The 15935-nt window shown below is 49.9% G+C and overlaps 3 protein-coding genes across 3 annotated transcripts; 2 read left to right on the forward strand and 1 right to left on the reverse strand.

Annotated features, from left to right (window-relative positions):
* Positions 1-1725: 1725 nt before the first annotated feature.
* On the forward strand, positions 1726-2226 carry LOC308280231 (putative RNA-binding protein EIF1AD; the record flags this gene model as incomplete). Its single annotated transcript, XM_080720492.1, has 1 exon — positions 1726-2226. One exon carries the CDS (start codon positions 1726-1728, stop codon positions 2224-2226), a length of 501 nt encoding a protein of 166 aa, XP_080576618.1.
* Positions 2227-4336: 2110 nt separating this feature from the next.
* Positions 4337-9139, reverse strand: LOC308280232 (clathrin heavy chain 1-like; the record flags this gene model as incomplete). The annotated part of the gene is made up of 1 exon (XM_080720493.1): positions 4337-9139. The coding sequence occupies one exon, from the start codon at positions 9137-9139 to the stop codon at positions 4337-4339; it is 4803 nt and encodes a 1600-aa protein (XP_080576619.1).
* A 1029-nt stretch (positions 9140-10168) lies between these two features.
* LOC308280233 (succinate dehydrogenase cytochrome b560 subunit, mitochondrial-like) lies at positions 10169-10684 on the forward strand (the record flags this gene model as incomplete). Its single annotated transcript, XM_080720494.1, has 1 exon — positions 10169-10684. The coding sequence occupies one exon, from the start codon at positions 10169-10171 to the stop codon at positions 10682-10684; it is 516 nt and encodes a 171-aa protein (XP_080576620.1).
* Between the last annotated feature and the right edge of the window lie 5251 nt (positions 10685-15935).

The raw sequence follows: 15935 nt of genomic DNA on the forward strand, positions 1-15935 counted from the left end.
CTCTTTGGTCAACAAGTGATCTGTCAATGAAATTCTCATGTGATCCATAATCTATTAGGGCAGTGACCTCGAAACGGTCATGACAACCGTGGCCACCATTTTGAGTCTTCCAGAGATTGTCAGAATCCCCCCCGATCTTTTGGCCGTATGGGGCACACGGCCAAGTAATGTCCATTCACACCGCAATAAAGGCAGCACCGACTTGCCATGCGTCTAGTCCTTTCGTCTGGGGTTAATCGGGTTGAAACTATGTGCACAGGCTCACGTTCTGGTTCAGGTCGCAGGGTGGCTCTGGTAAACCTGCCATCCCCTACGGGACTTACTGGGACATACTGGTGAGAACAGTCTTTTGGCCGTATGGGGCACGTGGCCAAGAAATGACCCTTCCCACCACAATAAAGGCAGCTAAAACTTGTCATACGTCTATCTCTTTCGTCTGAAGTTAACTGGGTTGGACCTATCTGCATAGGTACACGTTCAGATTCGGGTCGCAGGTTGGCTCTAGTACACCTGCTACCACTGCTTAAGGGGCTTGTTACTCGGGAATACTGATGTGCATTGTCTTTTGGCCGTACCGGGCATGCAGACAAAAAATGACCCTTCTCACCGCAATAAAGGCAGCTACAACTTGAAATACGTCTACTCCTTTCTTCCGGGGTCAATTTGGAAAGACCTATCCGCATAGGCTCAGGTTCAGCTTGAGGTCGCAGGTTGTCTCTGGTACACCTGCCACTTCCTGAGGGGCGGGTAACTTCTCTGGAATGTCGCTCGTCACGCCACTGAGAAATGTGGTCGGAAATTCTAATTGCTAAATTGATAGCTTCATCTAACGACCCTAGTTCGTCTTTGAGAGCTAACTCCTTGCCAATCTCCCTGTTAAGCCCAGTCTGGAAAGCGGTGATGAGGGCATTATCATTCCATCCAGCCTCTACAGCCAAGCTGCGAAATTTGTCTGCAAACTCACGGACACTAAGCCTACCCTGCCGCAGTCTCATTAACTGTTGGCCTGCCTGCTGGCCCCGTGCAGGGTGGTGGTCATAACCATGCCTCGTGCCTTCACCAAAAGCAACGGCTTTTGGTGAAGATGAAATTGCTTCCATGTTGCTGGGCTGTGTAACTGCAAAGGCTCTTGGCGAGGAGGCATTCATGTTGCTGGATTGATTAAGGCGGGGAGTGGGAATTTTACCAGAGATACTACTCAGGTGGTCCACCACAGTTTGCAGTGTCTGCTCATAGTGATCCAAGCGCTGCTTCTGGTTGATGATTGTCTGTCTCAGGATGTCGGGGTGTGCTGGGTGGTCCATAGTGTGGTCAGAATGTCACAAGTCCAGGAGGAAGACCCGGAACCAGACTTGCAAACAAGTCGAAACAACTCCTTACTGAAGAATCCCAAGATGGGGTACAAAATAAACTGATCACTCGGAAGTAACGGGAAACTAGAAAACAAATGAGGCTCTAAACTTGGTTGCTCACTGGGCACGACACTTATACAGGTCACAGACAACGTCATATGGCCATAAAAGGGATAGAGAGAAGAGTGCGATGGGTATTGCATAACCTTTTATGCTCATATATGGAGATCGCTGATGTCATCAATATGCCATCCGTGATGTCATCAATATGAGCATACAAAAGGACACAAGGTGCAATGCATGTCACCAAACAGCAAATCCCCATACAGATACAGCAAGCATCAAAGACACAACGCTAAGCCCTACATTAGTAATGTCGCAGGCCACAAAACGTAAGCATGTCATCAGGGAGCTTCTGGAGGACTTTGTCATTCCCACAGAACACCAACAGATCGTGAAGGTCATCAGCAGCCGTGGCAACAACCTGCATGAGGCCGTCACCGCCGAGGGGGTGGTCTTTCTGGTGAGCATGCCCACAAAGTTCCGTAGGAACGTGTGGATAAAGAGAGGTGATTACGTGATCGTGGATCCCATCCAGGAAGGAGACAAGGTGAAAGGAGAGATCACTGCTATTCTCCACAGAGAGGACGTTCAACACCTGAAACAACTCGAGCTCTGGCCACAGGGCTTTACCGAAGAGGCCATGTGTCAAGAGAAGACCGACAGACAGGAGACAGACGGACAGACATCTGAGGAGGAGGAAGACAGTGACTCCGAGGATAATGTAGATGATGACAGCGACCTGTTTGTCAACACTAATCACTCTAACTGTTACTACAGTGGTGATGATGATAATGATGATGATGATAACTAGAAAGACGCAATTCTGGGAAATTGCAAGTGTGGTTGCCGAGACAGGAGTCACAAGGAATCCGCTAGGAAATTAATTCCGTCTTACCGTGTATATTAGATATTGAACAATGAACATTTGTTTGAGGAGAATAACCTTGGCCTACAACGTTTTGGTATAAAATACTGGTCTCGAGCCCACGTGTTGTTATGTATCGTCACTGTCAGGCAGAAACCTTGTATCTCCAAGTTTCAAATTTGTACGTTTTTTCGCAAGGTAAAGCCCTGCTTCATCAGGCAAGGACGTCGCACAAAAGTAGTGAAAACAGCAGATCTACAAGCACAAAACGCCTCGCGGTGCGAGGCGTTGTGTGCTTGTAGATCGGCTGTTTTCACTAGTTTAGTACATTTTTTTAAATGATATAAAAAACGAATGGTTTTGGACATATACAAAGGCTTAGGTTGCAGGTCGTGATTAATTTTTTTAGGAGAATAAACTTGATCTATAGAGTTTTTGCAAGTGGGCGTACAGTACTTTAGCCAATGAGAAGCAGCAAAAACTGCTTTTGATGGTGTGTATACACCATTTAGCCGATGAGGAAGCTGCATAAAGTGACGTCACAAGAATGCTGGTTCCTCATTGGCAAAATGTTACTCCGTAAACTCGGACCGAAAACAACCGTGCTTCCCTTCAGGCAACCACACTAATAATAAAAGCAGCTCCTGCAGAAACGGCATGGGCTCCTGAAAACACGAACAAAGCATATTACATACAGTAGAAAATGTACACATACATGTCAGTAATATAAATGTAAGACAAAATTCTTACATTGTCTTACAATTCTTACAACTGCTCTTTCAAACATCTCAAAAAAGTATAACAATTTGTTTGAACAAAATGTAAATTAATTTAAATGTGATTAATACACTAATGAATTAATGGCCATATATGGAGATCTTTGTCAGACCTTTAAAATATGTAGTCACATCTGTAATTAAAGTGTTCTATATGTTGACGGCTTTACATTCAATTCAATTCATTTCAATTCATGAATTCACTTATAAATGAATGGCCATATATGGAGATCTCTGTCGGTCCTTTTCCTTTTTATGTCCATATATGGAGATCCCTGATGTCATCAATATTAGGCTCATATGGACATAATGTGTCAGTCTCATGTGGTCTATGACATCAGACATCTATGATCTCAGTCATCTCCATATTTGGGAAAAGTTACATTTTTGCTTTTTCCAAATGGAGAGAATTAATGCACCCAGACGTGTCCCGATTACGCCGGTCGATTTGGCCCAAGTGTGTGCAACCAAAACCGTGGGAGGAGTAGCGCAGCAAAATAAAAGATGGACAGATGACAGGAATAAAGTCGGACAAGTTCTAGTAGTATTAGTCCAGACTACTGATAAGGTGATGGATGGATGCTCTAGAGGGCCCTAACTGCAATGATACTCAAAGTGGGGTCCGGGGACCGGGGGGGTCCTTTGAGGGGTGTTCAGGTGGCTGTTGGACCATTTTGGAACCAAAAATGAACCCTTACGGATCCAATTGGTTCCATTAACGCCAGGTCGCATTAATCAATTAAATTAACGCTGAGGATTTGGCAGAGTAGAAGGGGGTCCCTGAGATAATCCAAATGGGGTCCAGTGGCCTGATGAAGTGGCTCTCAAAGTGGGGTCCAGAGGGAGTTCCAAATGGACCCTTGAGGCAGCTTCATACTCCAAAATGAATCCGTCCACCCAGGCATGTGCAAAAATAGACATCAAAGGGGGCTTGAGCCCCTGCCCTTGCACCCGTCTGCAGCAATGCAGCATCTCGTGTTGCTCCAGTAGCAAAGGAACACGGGCTTGTGCCCCGAAAATAGCTGAATAGCTCTCAACGCATTGTGAGCTTGTAGATCTGTTATTTTTGAGCGGTGCTAACCTCTCCTACATCTGGTTTCGTCTGTTTGTCATGTGTCTGCCAGGACTGTCATTGGTCAATTGGTTTCTGTTTGTACGTATGGCCTTACTTTGCATTATGGAAAATCCCTGAATTAAAAAATAAGGTTTGGCCTGTAATGCATATCAAATCGCAGGGGTCCTTGATGTGTAAAAAAAGGTCAATCACCGCCTGAGCGACTTTAACCAGGCTTCAAGGTTTTCACCAGGGCTTCCATGCTGTCCACCTTGTCGAGGTACTCGCGGCTCACCTGGATGAAGTAGGGCATGGCGAAGTCCATGAGGTTGTGCCTCCAGGCCACCTCCAGCACCACGTCGGGCCTCAGCAGGGCATGGCAGTTGTAGAGGCAGGCGGCGAAGCACTCCTTCATGCCTTCCTCGACGAACCAGAGCAGCAGCTTCTCGGCCAGCTGCTGGTCGCTGGACTGCGCCGCATACTGCATGGCGTCCTTGTACTGCTGGTTCTTCAGACACACCTCCACACTCTCCTTCCAGCGTCCGCTGGCCTTGAGCAGGTAGCCGGCGATGACACGGAACTCCCGCACATTGTGCTTCAGAAGCCGATCGGCCAGCGCTGCGGCGTCGAAGTTGTCATGCGCCTGGATGGAGGCGCGCAGTGCCTCGCAGTCCCGATCGGTCACCAGCAGGCTGTTGAGCGCCTCGTTGACGGACCTGTGGTTGCCGTGGCACTGCGCCACCAGCAGGTACGGCTTGACGAGGGCCAGCTCGTTGGCCTTGGCGAACAGGTCGACGACGCGGGAGTGGTCCAGCCGGGGGGTTAGTGCCACCAGCAGGTCGTTCAGGTGGTGGCGCTTGAACTCCAGGTAGAACCGCACCGCCTCGTAGCACAGCTCCACGTCGACCACCTTGACGATCGTTTCCTTGAACTGTGCCTCCTTCCACGCCGCCGCCGCGTGGCCCATCATGGTGACGGCGGCCTTGTCAAAGTCCTCGCACTTCTCATACAGGAAGACCAGCTCAGCCCACAGTTGGGCCTGCTCAGCGGCATGCAGCACCTTGGAGATGTCGATTCTTGACCAGAACACCTCCAAGTACTCCTGCATCATCTGGGGCTTGAACTGGGCATAGAGGAGGGCCAGCTCTGTGTACATGTCCATGTGCGTCTGCTCCAGGCCCAGGGCCGCCTCCAGCATGGCTATCAGCTCCTTGAAGTGGCCACGCTCCCGGTAGTAGGCCGCCAGCTCCTCCAGCTCGCCGGCATGCACAACGATGTGGAGGCCGCATGTTTGCGCCAGCCGGAACTCCTTCCCGTCGATGCAGGCGAAGCACACATCCTTCCAGGTGGCGGTGCTGTTGTCCCGGCGGGCCGCGTCGGCGGCCGCAAGGTACTCACCCAAGTGCGCCAGGGACGAGGCCACCCGCCCAAAATCGGACAGGCTGGCATACAGAGACTTTGCAGCGGCGTAGAGTCTCTCGCCGTAGCAGCGGTCTGCGACCTGCTGGATGTCTGCATTGTGGGGTGCGTCGATGAACTCCTCCAGCTCCGCCAGGCGGTTGGTCTTGGCCAGGGTGAAGAGCAGCTCCGTCTCCACGTAGGACTCGCAGGCTCTCTTCCCACGGGCCATCTGCAAGAACCTGGTCAGGTCCTCCCAGCTGCCGCTCTGGCCGGCCGCCTGCACCACCTCCGCGCTCGCCGACGCGTCCTCGGCTTTGACGTAGGAAGCGATGGCCTCCCTGACCGCGCCCTTCTGCAGCAGGGCCGCGGCCAGCGAGCTCCAGACAGCCGGCTCGTTGCAGCGCTCCGCGAACTTGTAGGCCCGCGGCAGGTCGCCCACGTGCTCGATCAGCACCTGCATGGCGGACGAGTTGACCCCAGCCTTCCGGAAGACGGCGAAGGCCTCCTCGTAGAGGCCGGCGCGGACAGCCGCGTCAGCCACTTCTGGGGGGTCGTAGTTGTCCAGCCTCTGGACATAGTCCATCACATGCACACGATCTGCCTTGATCGCCATTAGAATGACCAGGTTCTGGAGGCTCCGGTGCTCAATGAAGTTGGAGTTGTCCAGCACCATCTTCTCCAGCAGCTCCACGACGAGCTTGTCGGGCAGCTCCGCGGCCATGAAAGCCTTGATGATGACTGACACCTCCTCCGGGCTGCGGGTCTCCGACAGCACCGTCTTGACCACGTGGTCGATGAGCGGCCGCCTGAAGGGGTTGGTGTCCTGCAGCACGCTGGCCCACAGCTCGGGGGTGTTGCGGCGCACCAGATAACGAGACAGGCTGTTGAAGAGTGAGTTGTCGTTGCACACGCTGATGATCTCACGGTCACACTTGCCCCTCATGTAGGCCATGCAGGCCAGGTGTGGGTCCCTCTTCTCGCAGTACTTGCCCACCACGCGGCTGTCGTAATAGGGGTTCTCCATGAGGAAGCACTCAGGGCTGTCGCCGCAGTCCACATAGACCTTGGCCAGGGCGCTGTGGGTGGCCGGCTCCTCGCAACCGTCGCGAAGGCGAGCCTCCAGCCAGTGCCGGAGCAGGGGTAGCCGGTTCCTCTTCTCCACCTCGGCCACCAGCTCGTCAGTGGAAAACCCTCCTCCTGCTGCTGGGATCAGGCCTCTGATCACGTCATCGGAGCAGTCCGTGTCCAGCAGGGCTCCGACCACTGCGGGCAGGCGGCCGGGGTTCACCTCCCGCACGTACTTCTCGGTGTGGCGGTGCTGCTTGTTGCGGTAGAAGTAGAGGACCAGGTCACGGACCAGGTCGAAGCGGTCGCAGACGGAGATGAGCGGCAGCGGGTCGGAGAGCTCGGCCTCCATGAGGAAGTTCTTGACCTGCTCAGGGTCGTAGTGGTTGCTCTCCGTGCAGATGGTCTCCACCTTCTTGGTCTGGCCCATCTGGCAGGCCGCCTGGATGTACTTGAAGTGGACCTGCGGGTCTTTGCTGGAGCTCACGATGGAGTCCAAGAAGTGGTAGAGGCCTTCTGCGCTGTTGAAGGACTCAAAGAGCCCTATCAGGGACTTTACGGAGAGCCGCTCGTGGTGCTTGGATGCCACCTGGACGCAGATGGGCAGGTTCTGCGTCGACAGCATGGCCTGAAGACACTCCAGAGAGTCTTCCTCCGACAGGGAGCCAAAGAAGTTGACCAGCTTCTCTGCATCGAACAGGTGCGCCTGCCCTAAGGCACGCTTGATGTCTGACAGGTCGGTGTAGTGCTCCAGCGCCCTCTGCAGGAGACCCGCCTTCTCGCACAGCCGGGCAATGTGCCTGCGGTCGTAGTTGGTGAGTGTCTGTTTGCCCAGGATGGCGTTAGCGACCTGGGGGTCGTGCAGGAGGTTGATCTCCAACAGGCGGGTCTGCAGAGAGCCCTCCGAGGGCCTGTCGTTCTTCAGGGCATCCAGGAGGAAGGAGGTGCACTGCGGGATCAGGTTGAACTCCACAAACACATCCACGATCTGCGCCACGTCGGCCGGCGGCATCTGGTCTTGGAGCAGCATCCGGGCGAATTGCAGGCCCTGCTCCGGGTTGACCTGCACTGCCTTCCTGAAGCTCTGGAGGACCTTGTTGTGGTGGTTGGTCCTCATGTAGACACCAAGGGCCAGGCTGGGGTCCACGGCGTTCACCAGGTCACCCAGCTCCTCGGAGCACTCCAGCTTGTCCTCCTTCAGCCACCTCTCTATCAGAGGCTTGCTGTTGCCGTGCTGCTGCTGCAGCACCGTACGGCACAGCTCCAGGGACTCGGAGCTGTTGAGCCGGCTCTGCTCCATCAGGATGCCGAAGTACTGCAGCAGCGGGGGGCTCTGGCCCAGCTCGGCCGGCAAGCTCATGAAGCGGCAGACGGTGTCCGTCGTGCGCAGGAGGCCGTTGGGCGCCGTGGCGGCCACGCGGGCTGCCTCTGCGTAGCTGCCGGCGGAAAAGAGGTCGTTGAACCTGCGTATGAAGAGCTCCTCAGCGCCGCACAGATTGTTGCGCGCGGCGATGCGCAGCGCCAGCTCCGGGTTCTCCATGACGGTGGTGACGTAGGCCACAATGTTCTTCTCCTCCACACACACTGACAGAACCTGGCCCTTCCTGTTGACTCCTATGACACCGGCACTGGCGCCGTGCGGTGCCGTCACGAAGATGGACTCAGTGCTGACGCGGTCTGTGTAGATGGCCGTGGCTGTCTCCAGGTCATACAGGTGCACGTAGCCGTACTTGGTGACGAGGAAGAGCACATTCTGCTTGGAGCCAACCTGCAGGGCCACAGGGAAGTCGTTCTGGGCCTCCGGCGGGAACCTCACGTCCGCCGACCTCTTGGGGAAAGGCTGGTTTCCGGCTGGTGGGGTGCCGACCTCCACGACGTGCAGCCTCCCTCCGGCCTGCCGCCTGACGGAGAAGCAGAACAGCGTCGACTCCTCCCTGTTGGCATCCATCTTGAAGCGGGCAAAGCCGGCCGCATGGCCCTCGATGTGCTGCGACACCTTCCTGTCCACCGAGTACAGCTGCATGGAGCCCGCCACACGGCCACCCCGCGCTGAGATGCCCACCAGCACTAGCCACCTGCAGCCAGGGTCCACGTGATAGTTGATGATCTGGCAGCCCGCCAGGCTGTCGTGGCGCTCGAACACCTTGGTGGGCTGCGCGTCGCCCTCCACGCCCCAGTGATAGACGGCGCACTCGGTCACGAGCACCACCGTGTCGAGCGAGATCCACTTCCAGAAGGCCACGTCTTCCGACATAGTGTGGGCCTTCAGTTTGCTCATGAGCTCCATGTCGAAGATCTGCAGGGTCCTGGCGGCCTTGAGTGCGATGACGTTCCGCCCGGGGTTCATGATGGCGCCGTCGGCGGAGATGGGCCGACGGACAGGCGTGTCGGGGTCGGCCATGTCGATGATCACCACCTGGGCCTGCTCTCCCACCTTCTCTCGGATGCAGATGAAGCGGTCCGACTCCATGGTCAGCGTGCTGAAGCCAATGTTGGCCGGGTTGATGCCCAGGCTCTGCAGCTGCAGGTGCTCCTGGAAGCGGATTGGCAGGAGCTGAGCCATGGCGACGCTTCCTCTCTACCGTCTCTCCTGATCCTTCCTCTGTTGCCAATGATCTGTAGGCTCCTCTGGTGAGATCCCAGCCAGACAGCCAGGGGGGAAGGCTGGTTCTAAATTCCAAAAGAGTATCTTCCTACGTCTGTGTGCACTTTTAACTGCTTATCAGTGTAATGAGTGCGCTTGGCGACATTCTTATACTTGTCTCAGGAAAAGAATGTCGTAAACAACTATGCTGACGACACAACACTAATGGGCCTGATTGTCAACGAAATTAGACCATTACTGCATCAAAAATAATCAACAAACCAGAAAGATGCAATTCTGGGTAATTGCAAGTGTGGTTGCCTATATATTGTGATGTCACGTGAAGCTTGACCAATCCTCAAATCCAATATATTGTCCAATCAGAAAACTCAATTGAACTCATTGAACTTTTTTTTAGGGTTTTGGGGTTACTCTGATGACGATGATGGAAGGACAGAGATCCGTCCCTAGTATTTGATGATACAGTAAATATGCAAAATCCCCACATATCAGCTGTCTCCAAAAAATGTATATAGATAGGGATCTCCATATGGGCATAAAGGGGACACGACAAACAGATACAGAGATCTCTATATATGTGTTATTGTGTCGTCATGGCAAACACATCCGTTAGCTCTAAAACAATCACTAACACATATACTCACATATGGATGGGTTGATATTCGTGACAAATATGGTACTGGCCGGCTAGTGGGCCACGACAACAGAAGGGCAACATAGGTATGATGGGAAGCGTTAACATTTTAGAACTGGCATCAAAATCCAAGAGGAACACCAGCGCAAATTGGCCTTGTTAAGCATGCATGGCAACGCTTTGTATTGGTGTGACATCGGACCAGAGGTCAAGAGAGTGACAGAGAAAAACTGAAACAGTAGATACAGTATCCTGCATACAGAGAGGCAATCACAGGGTCACCTTCATGATGACATTATGAACGCTACGATCAAAACATCGAACTAGAGACTTCATCTCCGCACTGGTCAGACATGGCGTTGCTTTTAAGGACACTGACCCGGCAGGGAGTCTGTCTATCCAGGCCTCGGTACTGTGTAGTAATACACCCATATTCAGCCCGAATGGGAACCTCAGCACAGGAGGAGATGAACAAGTTCTGGGCCAAAAACAAAAGTCTAAACAGACCCATGTCTCCTCATCTCACCATCTACAAGTGGTCCACCCCCATGATGATGTCCATCGCACACAGAGTAACAGGTGTTGGACTGAGCGGAGCCATCTCAGCCTTTGCAATGGCAGCGCTGGTATTGCCAGGCAGTTACCCCTACTACCTCGACCTGGTCCACTCCCTCTCTGTGGGACCCTATCTCATCGGCCTGACCAAGTTTGGAATCGCCCTCCCTTTATCCTACCACACCTACAACGGCATCCGCCATCTGTGGTGGGACACGGGCAAAGGTTTGAAGATCCCCCAGGTGTATCGTACAGGCTACGCTGTCATAGTTCTGTCTATCGTGACTTCTTTCGCCGCTGCTTTCCTTATTTGAGTCACACAAGAGGAGGAGGTTAGGAGAATGGAAGAGGAGAGTTGTATTGAGGTGCTGAGGAGATCCAAAGATAAAAGACTTGTATGTACTTCTCTGGTCTGGATGGTCACCGATGTAAAACTATGATAATTATAATACACTAAAGGTGGAGTTCATGAAATTATAGTCATAGATTGGCTGTGAAAGGCAAATCAGAATGATTGGACTAAACACTGAGTAGCATATCCGAGGGGAAATGCTACCGAATCAGCAGACCTACACATTGCGTCGCAGATAGATGCGTTGTGAGCTTGTAGATCTGCCATTTTCGATGCACAACACCGTCTTGCGACTGAACAACATAGCATAACACGATGTTGGCTGGAGTGAAACTTGCGTCTTGCGATAAGCAAGCGCACTCAATCGGTGAGTTAATTTAACTTGGAATAACTCTGAAAATGATTGTTCAAGCCTATCCATCTATGCTCAACAACAACCACAGTTATGTCCATCCTTAGTTCGTTACAAGGCTAAGATGTGTTATGATTACATCATTTACATGCTGTGTACCACAAGCTATGAAATAAAAGATCATCATCAACTTCACTCCAAAACTCGCGACCTGTTTATTATAAATAATTCTGGGCCTGTGTACCTTTATTGGATAAGCATAATATATTGAATATGAAGCATGACATCAAGGCAAGAGCTACTGTAAAGTGTTCTTCTAAACTGTGGATATACTCGGCAAGAGGAACGAGTGACTGGTACCACCCACGGCCGCTACCCTGAACGTCACGTCTCCAATCTATTGTTAAACTACAGTAATGAACTCAGCAATAGTGAGTAAAGTAGTGTAGTGTGTTGTGTTTTAGCGCCCCTCCTACATTGAGTGACAGCCGTTTATATGACGGCACACCCAAATACCAACACTAGAGCTCACCGCTGCATGTCTGCTGTAGATATTTTGCCACTGCTTAAAAAAAAGAAAAATAATAATATAATAATAAATAACCAGCAAATAATCTGCTTTGATGTACAGTAGTTGAATAGTGAATTGATATTTGAATATTCCAATATTCTGTGAATTCCCTACTTCACACTGGGCACACAGAAATTCAGTCCTTTACTCGTTCGAACATATGTGCTCCTGCTCACATTGTGTGTCTGGTTGTGTGGTACCAGTCTGGTTTCCTATTTATAGTCTGGATAGCCACAATGTCTAAAACATGTTGGCAGCTAAAACTAGTCTTTTGTTTTTGAGCTACAAATTTTGTTCATCCACTTGTTCATCAACTTGTTCAGCTTTACACAGTTATGTGTGCTTGTATTTTTCGACAAAAATAATGGACACATGGAACCAACTAGACACAGGTGAACATGACACAGGTGACTAGGGTTAACAATAATCAGGGTGGTAACGGTAACAAGGGCAGACAGCAGGCACAAGAACACTACTACAAAATAAGATACAAAAGAAACATCCCAGGTTCGAGTCCTGGCCCTGGCAATGTGCCGAAGTGTCCCAGAGCAAGACACTCAAGGCTGTATTTTGATTTTCTTAAGTACCAGCTATTATGCCTTAACTTATAGGCCTGTCCATACTGTCTCTGACCACCAAACTTTTCGTCGGAGAGTTCCGACTTTCCGACATACAGCTTTCCGAACTCTAATTCGAGGTTTTGTGCTTTTCAGAAGATGCGAGTGACGTCATTTTGTAGTTGAAGCGGACCTTTAGGAGGAAGAGTTCGGTGGTCGGAGACAGTATGGACAGGCCTTTAAGTTAAGGCATAAGAGCTGGTACTAAGACAAGCCCTCAACCTCTAGCCGAGCGTCCATACTAGTGGCGTTCACCGCTCTCAGTAACAGTAGGCTTGGGACACACACAAAGGACACATTTCACATACCGAATGTGGAAATATACAGTGACAAGAAACACCCCAAGGAGTGGGCGCCAGATATTATTATTATTAGACCTAGACACAGAACATACTGACACATAGAGCTACAGAAACAAGTAAACTGACTAAACACCTAAACCTAACGGGGCATAATTAACAGAAGTAAATTACCAAAAACAGCTGAAAGCAAAAAGACCAAAGGCTGAGGAGAGGACTGTGACAGCCAGGGCTGCATGCATCAGAGTTTGCGCTTGTAGATGTCCATGCGTGTGTGTGTATAGGTGCACAAGTGTGTGCGTTTGTGCACACGCACGTGTGTGGTTTTAACAAATGTCAGGAAGAGTAAATCTGTCAGCGTCTATTCTGTAGGTCTCGTTGAGGAAATCCCTGGGCCGACGTACGCATGCAGAGCTGCCCTCAACAAGAAGTGGTCAAATGTGCAGAATGTGGTTTTAGTGACACATACAGCCCCAAACATACCATAATCCAGGGACGTGCAGAGAATGTTAAGAGAGGCAGGGGCTGACATTTCTAAAAGGGCCTTATAAAGGGTATTTTCGATGCTTGATTTCTACACAGAGGACAATTCTTTCAACATCCGATGCTGCATTCAAGTTCAGGAGAGTTTGGACAAGGCAATTCTCTTGAATGCTGCCTTCGGGTATGGCATGGAAAAAGGGGCATGCATTTCTTTCACCATAGTAAAAACTGCATTCATGTTCTGGAGAGGGCACTTTTTACAGACGGGTAAAAGGGCAGGGGCTCAAGCCCCCTTTGATGTCTATGTGTGCACGACTGCACGTGCCTGCCGTAATCTCATGTTCTGCCTTGTCACAACCAGTGGTGGAAAGTAACTAATTACATTCACTCAGGCAAATGTCTCAAAGGCAAATATTGTACTTTTACTGCATTATAATTATTTGAAAAGTTTAGTTACTATAGTTACTTTGTAGATTTAGATTATTACAAAAACATACATTTCAGGCCTACAGTATAAACATTTCAGTCATTTGAAGAAAAAAAAGCAGACCTACAATTAACAATTATTAAACAAGAAAATATGCTTCTCGTTGATTTTATGAATCGAAAAAGTTATCGATAGAATAATCGCCAATAAAATTGTCTTTAGTTGCCTTCACGTTCATCACAGTAAGATTTAAAGTTTAATGGCTTTCATCTTTCCATCACAATAAGATGGCCGAAGGGGCAAGTACAGTTTAATTGTTCTTGTGAGACACGTCAGCAGCACAGAGGGAGGTGCGCATGTCATCGCACGCAGTGACGCACAGGACATTCCTCTGCTATAAAACGGAGGAAAAGACAATAATAGATTGTTAAATACATATCGTTTTGGCTGGCTGCGTTCCACAACGTCAAGCTAGGAGGGCGAAGGATACCGGACTGCTGGTATTGTTTGCCCTCTGCATGATATACGCTAGCAGCAAGTTGGTCAAATGAAGCACATTCAGCAACCAGTGTGGATTTTGACAGCAAAGTTTGATTGCGACCGAAGCTCGCAGTTTACCATGAGAAATGTCACAGCTTGTCTGCGTGTATAGATGTGAAGCCGTGTGTGTACACATTCTTAGAGTCTATGGGTTGACAGCACAGGTGATATCACAGGTGATAACACCTATGTAAAAGTCCATATATGGGTATTCCCCAGATTCCCTTTTATGCCCATATATGAAGATCCCTGATGTCATCGATATATATCACTGACCAGATGGCCAAGACATGGCCCATATCTGTGTGGCTAGTTCAGATAGGGATCTCCATGTTTGGACATCAAATTTATTGTATGTTGTGATGTCATGGGAACCACTCTAACAGAATCCCTTTTATGCCCATATATGGAGATCCCTGATGTCATCAATATTAAGCCCATATCTAACAGGATCTGTGTGGCTGGTTCAGACAGGGATCTCCATGTATGGGCATAAAAGGGATGTACTATATACAGTACATGGATCTCCATATATGGGTACGTAACTGGTCCGATATACATCACTGGCCAGCTGACCAAGAATTGGCGCAACCTTGCCCTTTAGGGGAGGTCGCATCAATTAACAAAGACTCGTAATCCCTGATTTTACACTTGGTTGCATGCTGAGAATAACCAATCACAAGCTAGCGACTTGACGCGTTGTGAGCTTGTAGATCTAGCCTCGCATAGCCAGACAATATCACTGCATAGAAGGATTTCTTTCACCATAGTAAAAACTGCATTCATGGTCTGGAGAGGGCACTTTTTACAGAAGGATAAAAGGGCAGGGGCTCAAGCCCCTTTTGATGTCTATGTGTGCACGTGCCTGACAGTAACAGCCATTAGAAATTAGATAGATGTTATTATCCTACACACGCGCATGCACACGTGCACAGATATGCGCGCACACACACACACACACACACACACACACACACACACACACACACACACACACACACACACACACACACACACACACACACACACACACACACACACACACACACACACACACACACACACACACACACACACGCACCTCTTTCCATTTCCTCTGGAAAGACCATCAAAGGTTGTTTGACTTTTTAAGTACAGACTGAAAAAAACTATATCATTATTATTGTCCTGTTGTTTTCTCAGTGGAGGTGTAGAGGGCACATTGGCCCAGTGGTGGAAAGTAATGAAGTACTTTTGGTACTTTAAGTATATTTTGATGCCAATACTTTCCAGACTTTTACTTGTAACAAGAGTACTTCTACTTTGCAGTATTGATACTTTTACTTAAGTAAAGAATGTGAGTACCTTTTCCACCACTGACACACACACGCGCGCATGCGCACACACACACACACACACACACACACACACACACACACACACACACACACACACACACACACACACACACACACACACACACACACACACACACACACACACACACACACACACACACCCCCCATGTCCTGTCTGTCCGGCCCTGTCCTGTCCCCTCCTCGCCCAGGAACCCAGACCTGAACCCATCTCCAATGGAAAGTATTCAGACTTCATTGTAAGTGATATGGAAAGAAACATCGTTGTATAACTGTCTGACGTTAGGGCCAAAGATACTGACATCAGGACTGTAGGGATGTTGGAAATATACTCAATAACTGTCCATTGCACAAGTCATTTGTGGGTTGATTAAGGATGGGACGATATGACAATTTCATATCACGATTACATGACAAAATAAATCGCGATTTACGGTAATATCGCGATAATCAAAATCCATTATTCTGGGGTGGAACGTTTGCCAAAAAATAGCAGATCTACAAGCTCACAACATGTCGCAGTGCGGCGCGTTGTGAGCTTGTAGATCAGCTATTTTTTGGCAAAGACA

Source organism: Nannobrachium achirus (assembly GCF_963921795.1).
Source record: "Nannobrachium achirus genome assembly, chromosome: 24".
Lineage (NCBI taxonomy): Eukaryota > Metazoa > Chordata > Actinopteri > Myctophiformes > Myctophidae > Nannobrachium > Nannobrachium achirus.